This window comes from Polistes canadensis, unplaced genomic scaffold, assembly GCF_001313835.1.
Source record: "Polistes canadensis isolate GaletaPanama2010 unplaced genomic scaffold, ASM131383v1 scaffold_72, whole genome shotgun sequence".
Taxonomy (NCBI): Eukaryota; Metazoa; Arthropoda; class Insecta; order Hymenoptera; family Vespidae; genus Polistes; species Polistes canadensis.
In genome coordinates this window covers 499,551-510,323 of record NW_014569619.1, presented here as the reverse complement: position 1 = coordinate 510,323, position 10,773 = coordinate 499,551, and the positions used below count along the sequence as shown (strand labels likewise).

Genomic DNA, 10,773 nt, shown 5'->3' with positions numbered 1-10,773 from the left:
GCAGTTCAGCTGTTTATTTATTTGGAACAAACAGCATGAATATTTGAGGATAGTCTAATATTGTCCTATTACATAGAAATTTGATTTTCATAGTATTTTATCGTACATTAAAAATGATAACTTTATATAGTACGTTTAGTATAATACGGTGCATTTTCATTGGTTTATTAGGAACAGTATAATCCAATCAGAATAGACCTTTGAACGGTAATCTGGTTTATCTAGTCTTACCCTACTTCACCGTCTAGTTATATTGACTGCATTTATGATTGAATGTTCATTGTGTTTTATTGACATAACATAACCAAAAATAATCTGTTTTAATGTTAATTATTTTTCAAATATACAATGTCTATTGAAATAGAATCTGCCGAGTAAGTAATATATGGATAATGTTGATATTATTTATTATCACATGAATAAATATATTATATTATATTTGTTTTCAGTGTTATTCGTTTGATACAACAATATTTGAAGGAATCAAATTTAGTAAAAACATTACAAACCCTACAGGTACTTGACTTAATATATTTATTTTTATTTGAATTTTAATTATTTTATTTATATATTTATATACAATTGTGTGTGTGTAATAAAACAGGAGGAAACAGGAGTATCGCTTAATACAGTGGACAGTGTAGATGGATTTGTAGCTGACATAAATAATGGTCACTGGGACACAGTGCTTAAAGCTATACAATCTTTGAAGCTACCTGATAAAAAGCTCATAGATTTGTATGAGCAGGTAAGTTATTTCTGTTAATATATCTAATAAATAAGTAATCTCACTTTTGTTTGTATGAAAGGTTGTTTTAGAATTAATTGAATTGAGAGAATTGGGAGCAGCACGTTCTTTGTTAAGACAAACGGATCCTATGATTATGATGAAACAGCAAGAACCTGAAAGATACATACATCTAGGTAAAGCTATAATATATGAATTTATGCATATATTTTTTTCTTCTCTAACGCATAAGTTCTTTGAGTAATATTTTTTTGTTCATTATATAGAGAATCTGCTTGCTCGTTCATATTTTGATCCACGTGAGGCTTATCCAGATGGGAGTACAAAAGAGAAAAGAAGAGCATATATAGCAACTGCCCTTGCAGGAGAAGTTTCTGTAGTACCTTCCAGCAGATTGCTCGCTCTTTTGGGTCAAGCGTTAAAATGGCAACAGCATCAAGGTTTATTACCACCAGGTACAACGATAGATTTGTTTAGAGGAAAAGCAGCAGTGAGAGATCAAGAGGATGAAAAATATCCTACACAGTTGTCAAAGCAAATCAAATTTGGACAAAAATCACACGTAGAATGTGCACGTTTTTCACCGGATGGTCAATATTTGGTCACCGGTTCCGTAGATGGTTTTATAGAAGTTTGGAATTTTACGACGGGGAAAATAAGAAAAGATTTGAAATATCAAGCTCAAGATAATTTTATGATGATGGAGCAAGCTGTTTTATCAATGTCTTTTAGTCGTGACAGTGAAATGTTAGCAGGAGGTGGACAAGATGGAAAGATTAAAGTATGGAGAGTTCAAAGCGGTCAATGTTTAAGGAGATTTGAAAAAGCACATTCAAAAGGGGTTACTTGTTTACAATTTAGCAGAGATAATAGTCAGATTTTGTCAGCTTCATTCGACACTACTATAAGGTAAATGAAAGCTAGTTTGTATTAAACATTTATATTACAATTTATTGCACATTAAATGTACTATTACTCTATTTTCTTTATTTTTAGAATACATGGATTGAAATCGGGTAAAACTCTTAAGGAATTTCGAGGACATACTTCATTTGTCAATGAGGTTGTGTTTGCGCCTGATGGTCATAATATTATTAGGTATTAATAATTGTTAATATGATTCTTTTGATATTTATTGCATGTATATACTAATTAATACTTTTGATTTCCTAGTGCTTCCTCAGATGGCACGGTAAAGGTTTGGAGTTTAAAGACAACGGAGTGCATAGGAACTTACAAGTCTTTAGGTGCTGCCGATTTAACAGTTAACAGCGTACATCCTCTTCCAAGAAATCCAGAACATTTTGTTGTTTGCAATCGATCAAATACTGTGGTTATTATGAATATGCAAGGACAAATTGTAAGGTCATTTTCCAGCGGTAAACGAGAAGGTGGAGATTTCGTATGCACGGTTGTAAGCCCACGTGGTGAATTTATCTACTGCGTTGGTGAAGATCTCGTACTTTATTGTTTTTCCACATCATCCGGCAAGTTAGAGAGAACTCTTAATGTGAGTAACTTATTATAAAATAAAAATACTTGTAAACAACCGCGTTTTTTTCTAACGATTTTATTGATTTTTTACGATTGTAGGTACACGATAAAGACGTAATCGGTTTAGCGCATCATCCTCATCAGAACTTGCTATGTTCATATAGCGAAGATGGCTTATTAAAACTATGGAAGCCATGAATGGACTAAATGTAAGGACGTTTGATTTTCTCTGAATTAAATGAATTTTTATGAAGTGAGATCATAATGCGTTTCAAAGTTTAAGAAATGCAAGTTCATTTATTTTAAAGGATCATCTTACAATGCATTACTGTGAATTGCTTTACTAATTTTTATATTATGAATACAATTGATGATCAGTGAATAATAAGTGACGTATATGATTCTATGTGCTGTGAAAGAGAAGACACGAACCGTTTTATGAAACATCTATATAATGGTTCGTTTAATAAAAAAAAAATTTTTAAAAGAAGTAAAAAGAAGTCATTCTGCTTGTACGATTGGATTTCTTTCCCCTGGTTAAACCAGTAATTCGCAAAAGAAAGAAAGAAAGCAAGCATGAGCACGTTCCGCCGTCAAGGAAACGTCGAATATCGCTGAAACATTCAAACTAACGCGTCGTTATTTTGACGTCGAACGCAATAATAGACATTACGTGCCGATCCGGCTGTATCTGATTGTTCCAACCTAATCGTTACGGCAAGTCGTCGGTGAGGGCGGGAGTAAACGGACAGGTAGGTAGGTGGATAAAAAATAAGAGAAGAAAAGAAGGAAGGAACCGAGAAAGGAAAGGAAAGAAGGAATATATAGATGGAAGTTGTAAAAGTGGGTGGTGGTTAAATCGAGCGAGTATCGGATAGGTATATAGGGTGATTTCGATGAGTGCATAGAAATTAATGGAAAATAATATAAATCTGCAATAAATTTTAAATATTTCATCGAATATTAATATTTTGACAATTTTACTTTTTATAATATATTAATATATGAATTAATGAGAAAAGAATCAATTGATGTAATAAAAAAAAATATGATAGTGTTTAAAAAGCAGGGTATTTAAATCTCACAGGTATATTGATTCATATGAGAAACAAATAGTTGTATACTGAAAATGAAATTTCATAAAATTGTGCAATATTTATTTTAATCTTCGCTTAAGATAAAACATTAAAGCTAGTTTGTCCCAGTTCAATTAGAATCACCCTGTATAGTTGAAAGAAACACGTAAAGGTACTAGGTACCGCGTAGAGAATCCATGGGCGTGCGCGAGCCACGCGGTAATTGGGCTCGAACAAATAAGCAATTACTATATTTCGGCTCGGCAAATATTATAATAACGGGCTGGTAGGGTTAACCGGGTTATCAGGCGCACGATCGCTGAATTCAGGCGTTTTAGAGAGCGCCAAAACCGGCACCGATTCGTTACTCCTTTTTTTTGCACGTTTTATGGCGAGACCGAACGAGGTTTCGTTAATATCTTCATATATGAAGCGATCCTACCCGACTTTTTTCTATCTATTTTTTGTATTTCTTTAGTCGTATACATCGACGGCGCGATTGATCCTACAAACGAGAACGCATCATCCTTTTTTTTTTCTCTATCAAAATAGATAGCATTGAAATAATTTTAATTGAAATCTTCAATCTTCTTGTCTAATGCATCCCAACCATAAAGCTGAATCCATAGTGAAAGTCATCGTCAAATTAGTATTAATACTTTTTCCTTTACTTATTTGTAATCATATTTTAGTGTATAATTTACCGCATTTGTAAATTACTACAAATCTTCGAAAGTGATTGTCTATAATTGAATAGCGCAAAATTGGGAGAAAAGTCTAGCTTTACCGTGTGATCTACGTGTCGTATAGTGTAACTGTACGTAACTAATGGACCGGAAGACCGTTCCTTTTCCTCTTTGACATTAGTTAATGCGACTTTAATGCACGACGAGGAATACTCGAGTTAGCTTTCCTTTCCTGTCGGCATTCTTGTTTATACTTAGAAAGATAAAATTAATATTGATCTCCTTTTGTTCACTGATCTTTGTAAAATGAAAAAGGAACGTTGCAAAATGATCATGACACTAGCTAGCGAAGCCCATCATATGAGAGGAACTGCGTTCAATCGAGTTTGGAAACTAAATTGAAAGGACATTCGCTCGACTGATTATCTTATAACTTCCTCTTTTTTTTTTTTTAAATATATCGTACGAGTTCTTTTAAATACTACGCAAAAATAAATTCCCGAATAAAACGATAAATGTTAGAACGATGCGTTTAACCAGCAAATGAAGACTAGCAACTTTTCCGAATATAAGAGACTGTCACGTTTATTCAAATGGGAATGAATTTTTATTCTTTTCTGTGATGTGTACATTATTATGATATTACAAAAAAAAAGAGAGAAAACATTCTAGAGATAGTTGGGGTTGATAAAAACGCTTAGAGCGACAAGTTGTTTTATTTTGTTACTTGTGAAATACACTTGGTATTGGAAGTGTTAAAATCGGTACAAGGATGAAAGTGTAAATTTCGTTAGTTTCGAAAAGTCAGGTAATTTGATTGTTTTCTCGAAATATCGGTCGCGTGTCATCGTTTCACTCGAGGTTACAGCTCACGCTAACAAATATCTCGCTCGTGTATTTCCTTTTATTCTTTTATTCGTTTCTTGCACCCCGACAGTGCAAGTTTTCGACACGATCGGGATACTTTGAGCTCGTTCCCGTATTTCCGGAAGATGTCCAATTTCGCGATCATAATTTGTTAATAATTGGACATTGGTTGTGCCTAGAATGGAAAGGGAGTCTCGTCTCTCCTCTCGCTAGCCAACTGGCCCCAGGTGTGTGCACGGGGAGCGTGGCCGACGCGTGCTTCTCCCCTCTTTTTAGCCTTCGTCTGGGCGACTAACCGAATCAACTCTACTCGATTTTCTCTCTCTCTCTCTCTTTCTCTCTTTCTTATTTTCCTCTTATTCTTTCTTTTTTTTTTCAAATTATTTTCATCAAATATTTTTAAGTAATTTACAATTATAAATATCAACGAATGTAAGCACTATTTCTGATCATCAATAACGTTAAACGTTGTTCATAGAAATCATAGTCATATTCGGGCTCGAGCAAATTTACCTCGGAAGTTTGTTAAAAAAATATTTCAGGATCAGTGTCTTCGTTCCGGAAGAACGATTCGTGACTCGACACCAAAACCTTACAGCCACGTGTCCGTTAAAAAAGAGAATTTAGTGGGCTTCATGTATACAATGAAGAAGCGTTATATATTTGACTCTTCGTTAATTCGTATAATATTTATACTTTAGTATTATTAATATTGTTATTATTATTCAAATGTATATTTAAAAAAGTTAAATTATTTATTAGATCATAAGAGATCATTTGAATAATACCATTTTATTTTATGATTTTATTTAACTTAGAATTATATTTTTCAAATTGAAAAATAAAAAAAGCAGAAGTAACAAAGTTTTCTTTTCATAGTTCTTAGTTGCGCGAAGTGGAAGCTTCGTCGGTACTTTCTTTCTCGTGGGAGGATGGATGATATGGAAAGTTTCGATCGTACCTAAATTCTGTATTGCGGCGAGATCTCAAGGGATTTGCATTCGTGGATAGGTGGTAATTACTCGCTACGGAATATCGCAATTATCGAATTAACCCTCGCACCCCCACATAATTGCTTGCGACTTCACGATTTAAGTGGATAATCACTGGGGATCACGGAGGTATGTTCTTGGCTCGCTGAAATTTGGCAAGCGTCAGAATGTGGGGCGCCTCTTCGAGGATGCACCGTGTAATTTTACCTTAACGCCAAAAGTACGCGCTTTTTTAACGCGAAATTTACCGGTTCTTTCAATCGACGACTTCGTTTCGATTTCATGAATTTCCTTTATCTCGATAATTCGAAAAATTCTTGGGAAATAAATAATTATATATATATGTATACCAGACTTTTCTCACAGATTCTTCGTTTCAATTATGTTTCATTATGAAAGCATCAAGCGGCACGGAATTGGTTCAACGTTAAGAAAATGGGATCTTATTGCTGATCGAAAGGATCCTGTTGGTCACACAGGAGGGTGCCGTATTGTTACTTTGTAACCACCACTGTCTCTCTCTCTCTCTCTCTTTCTTTCTTTCTTTCTTTCTCTCTTGGTTCGTTGTTTTATAGGGTACTCCTCCCCAATGCTCACCACTAAAAACTCCATTGTATCCCCAATTTCAATACACGAATTGTTTTTGAAAAGACCTCACGATTGTTTCCCTTCCATTCTTTTTGGTGTCGAACGAGAATTGCCGGCGGCCTCTGAACGTTGCCACAATCGCAACAGATCCTTTTTCTTTTTTCCTTTTTTTTTTTTTTTTTTTTTACGCCTACGAAGTAAAATAATTAATATAAAAATCTGACCGGGAGAATTTGTTTCGGTCGAAAGCATTTGTTTGGCTGGCAGCGAATTAATCCTTAAAAATGGAATATGTATTACGTTATTTTTCTTTTGAATAGAGAGAAAAATGTAACAATTATTAAAAATGTAACAATTAAATATAATATCGACTACGCGTGTTAATATAAATAATTGGATTCATTTTAAAATCATACGAATTATTCGATATCCTTTGATCAACCGTGTGAAAGTTACAATATCTCAGGAATGAACTTCGGACGTGGAACGGAAAATTTGTTACAACCCCGAATCATGGGGGCACCACCCCCTCGTTTGAAAGGGCGCTTCGTAGGTCCTAATAACTAGGCTACCGTCGTTCCACAGTCTAATATTAATTTTTCTAAAGCAAGATGCCCCCTCCCCTCACCTCATCTTCCTAAGGAAAATCATCCCTGCCTTCTGACGCGTAACTAAGATGAGCGAGTTTGATTTTTAACGAATGTATGTCATGACCCCGACATTTCCGGTCGGTTTTTTTAATCTTGAAGATTCACCTATCCGTAATTATCCCCTTAGCGTTACAATTATCTACATCGTTAGATTATAAAAGAATATTTGTATTGTTAAATATATAAATGAAATTTGTCGATTGAATTTTTATATATATATAGAAATTAATTAATTGATTTTTTTTTATAGGATAGTTAATAAATATAATACGACAAGTTATATATATTTATCTCATTTCTTTGTTAAATTTTTCACGAGATCTTCTCGCCGTGGGAGTTCTCAATCATTAAAAGACAAAAAAAATAAAAAAACTGAAGATACTTAAAACTCAGTAGGAAAAATCTGGACCATAGAAAACAATTCCCGGTAGCCATTCTACGAACCGAAGAACGTCCTGGAAATCAATTTTTTTTTCTCTTTCACTTTGGCATCAATTAACTCGAGCTCCCACTTTTTTTTTTCTTTTTCTTCTTCGACGTAGGTCGTAGAACTTGAATGTTGTGTAGATTTGAGCCATTTTCAGTCGTTAATCGCTCCTTCCCACTTACTTTATTCTTTCTCTTTCGACCCAACTAATACAAATTTCAAATTCTAGGTCGTGGTCCTTTTTAGGATGTTCAAGTCCCATTAATCCTTTTCGTTAATCCCTTCGAATAGAAGGTGACTCGACTTATTTTCCCTTCGATCAACTAGACTTTGCGGTATCATTCAAATTGGAATGTGATGACGAACGATACGTCAATGGCGTTGATGATATTTTTATTTCATTTTATTCACGCGTAGATGATAGAAAAACAATTTATGCTTGAAAAATTAATATCCATTGTTAAAATTATATTGTATATATTATATAAGTAATTTGTTTTCTTTTTTTTTGGATAATACACAATTCATAACGATCTTATATTTATTTTAACGGCAAACAACATGATCCAAAAGCGTCAGAAAAATCAAATGATCCCATCCATAGAACGGGTGCACGTTTACGAGCTCGTCGACGCGACATTTTGTCGAAGGAGGTTTCCATTTCCATCTTCCCCTCTCCTCCCGTTTCTTCTTTCTCTACGCTTCTCAACGATAATCGGCTTATGGGTATTTGGTTGACCCGATCCAGGACATCCAGCAAGTAGTCAATTCTGGTTGGCCCGTATTCTCGTTTCTTTTTCTTTTTCTATATTTTATTATTATTATTATTATATTTTTGTAATAGTGTTAGTCGGCGTTTTAGACATATACAAAAACGAAAATGAACGATGTATCACAATAAGAGAGTCCCGGGAGTCGTTTTCAACTCCAAACAGGCGCCGAGTTTATTTTCGATTCACCTAATCTCGTGAGATATACGGCTGAATAATGAGTAGGGTTGTTGCGAAAAAGAGATCGGATTAAGCCATATTACGATCGTATGTCCGGTGATTTTAAATATTCGCGCTAAATGGAGCTAATAATAATCCTATTTTGTTGTGAAACGAAACAGCGTCTATTTTGTGTGGGACCAGTGAGAACATATTTTATTATGTTGCACCATTCCATTGGGATTCGAATATCAGAACATCGTTTAGTCGAATATCTTCTGTCCCACGAGATGTCACAGTTTATAAAGTGTTATCGTTCTATATTGATTGAACATTATAATTTTGTTAGCGTATCTTACGTAACAATTCAACTGATCCAATTTTTCTAAACTCCGTCGATTGACTTGAGTATCTATTTTTCTTAATAAGAAGTCGAGATTGAAACAGTTTTGTTGAGTGTTCAAATTATAACGGATTAATACATAACGAAGTGTAGATGTTTTGTGTGTTCGAATATTAAAATAAAAATAAAAATGTATGTCTACTTAAAGAAAAAAGATGCTGAACTGTAAAGATTAAGTTGCCGAAGAAGTCCCAATAAAGGGACGAAACGTCCAACTTAGTAAAATTAAGTTCTACTTCTTTTGTTTGATATCCAAATTCCCTTTGATACCTTCTTATTAAGAATTGTATTTTTGGACTAAATAAACAACTAATTAAATATTATTTTTCTGTTCATATTTCTTCTTCTTCTGAAAATGAATACAACTTTTTAATCGTTGTGACGGTAAATACTTACTTACGTAGAGTATCCATACAAAATCTACATTAATTTGATTTATTTTACAAGTACTTATGTATTTATTACAAATGCATATAATATGCTCGTATATTTAAGGATTTGCATATAATATAGGCACTCATTCGGTATGAATGTCTCGAGTTAGAAATCGTGGGAATTGCAGATTGCGGTGAGAGATCGAGGACAGCCCGGGCCCAGGTAAAGAAAGAGAATAAGGATGAGAGAAAGAAAGAAAGAAATAAAGAAAGAAAGGAAGGAAGGAAGGAAGGAAGGAAGGAAGGGACGGTGAGAGGGCAAATGGTCGGCAAGGGTGAGGGACGGTTGAACGATGGGCTAAACTCTTCTCCTTCTGGTCCATCGCATGCAGCAGAAATTTAAGAGGGATAACGACCCTCTTTCTACTTCTCCTCGCCTTCAAAGGCCCTTCCAATCTCTCTTTCTCTCTCACTTGTTCCTTCTCACCCTTTAATGTAGATAGCAGTTTGTTTACAATGCGGTTCAACCAGCGTACTATTGTTTTTAATCTGATCGATAGTGTCGCGCAAATTCGAATGAACGAGTCACCCTATTCACGACAAAGAAAAAAATACGGTGGTAACAGGGAGGGATGGGGGGGGGACTTGGGTAGTGGGGGGGATGTCGAAGAAGAGTACTTTAATGAACAATGAAAAGGAAAAGACAAACGTAGATATAATATAAGACAAAAATTGGGGTCTACCTAAACGATAAATTGTCAGAACAATTAACATTGTTAATAATCGACAAAAGTTCGGATTATAAAATGAAAAGAAAAAGTAATAATGTGTGAAATAGAAAAAGAAAAAAGGAATTACCCTATTCACGACAAAGAGAAAAATAGGGTGGTAACGGGGAGGGATAGGGTAGAGGGGGGATGTCGTAGAAGAGTACTTTAATGAACAATGAAAAGGAAAAGACAAACGTAGATATAATATAAGACAAAAATTGGGGTCTACCTAAACGATAAATTGTCAGAACAATTAACATTGTTAATAATCGACAAAAGTTCGGATTATAAAATAAAAAGGAAAAGTAATAATGTGTGATAAAGAAAAATATATAAGAAATTTTCAATATAATGACGACAAGAATAGATCTCGGGTGGTATTTTTCTATGGTATGACGCGATACTAGTGTGTTCATCGACGCCTAGCGATAATTGGAGCCCCCAAAGAGAAAAGTATTCCTCGAACGATCTCGTCGTTTCTCGACGCTATAGTAATTTAGCAGGTAGCAAAGGAACAGAAAGAAGAAAGAAAGAGATGAGGAGAAGGAAAAAAAAAGAGAGAGAGAGAGAGGGATAGATTGACGTAGCCATTGCATCCGATCGACCTTTCCCTTGGCTCCACCACCTCCTCTTCCTCCTCCTCCTCCTCCTCCTCCTCTTCTTCCTCTTCCTCTTCCTCTTCTCCTCTTTCTCTACGCTCCTGAAGCAGCGTCCGCGCGTATTTAAAAGCGTTTAAGGGTGCTCTCTGAGTCTCGAGTGTTCTTTCTCT

At 34.7% G+C, this 10,773-nt stretch overlaps 1 protein-coding gene across 1 annotated transcript; it reads left to right on the top strand.

Annotated features, from left to right (window-relative positions):
* The first annotated feature begins 348 nt into the window (after positions 1-348).
* Positions 349-3,159, top strand: LOC106786404 (WD40 repeat-containing protein SMU1). The gene is made up of 8 exons (XM_014747756.1): positions 349-374; positions 450-516; positions 605-748; positions 810-924; positions 1,015-1,657; positions 1,745-1,846; positions 1,922-2,258; positions 2,342-3,159. Exons 1-8 carry the CDS (start codon positions 349-351, stop codon positions 2,438-2,440), a joined length of 1,533 nt encoding a protein of 510 aa, XP_014603242.1. The 3' UTR covers positions 2,441-3,159.
* The last annotated feature ends 7,614 nt before the right edge of the window (positions 3,160-10,773 follow it).

Coding starts and splice junctions, on each gene's coding strand:
- LOC106786404 (XM_014747756.1), top strand. CDS start 349: ATGTCTATTGAAATAGAATCTGCCGA. Junction 749..809: donor TCATAGATTTGTATGAGCAG/GTAAGTTATTTC, acceptor TTTGTATGAAAG/GTTGTTTTAGAATTAATTGA. Junction 1,847..1,921: donor GATGGTCATAATATTATTAG/GTATTAATAATT, acceptor TTGATTTCCTAG/TGCTTCCTCAGATGGCACGG.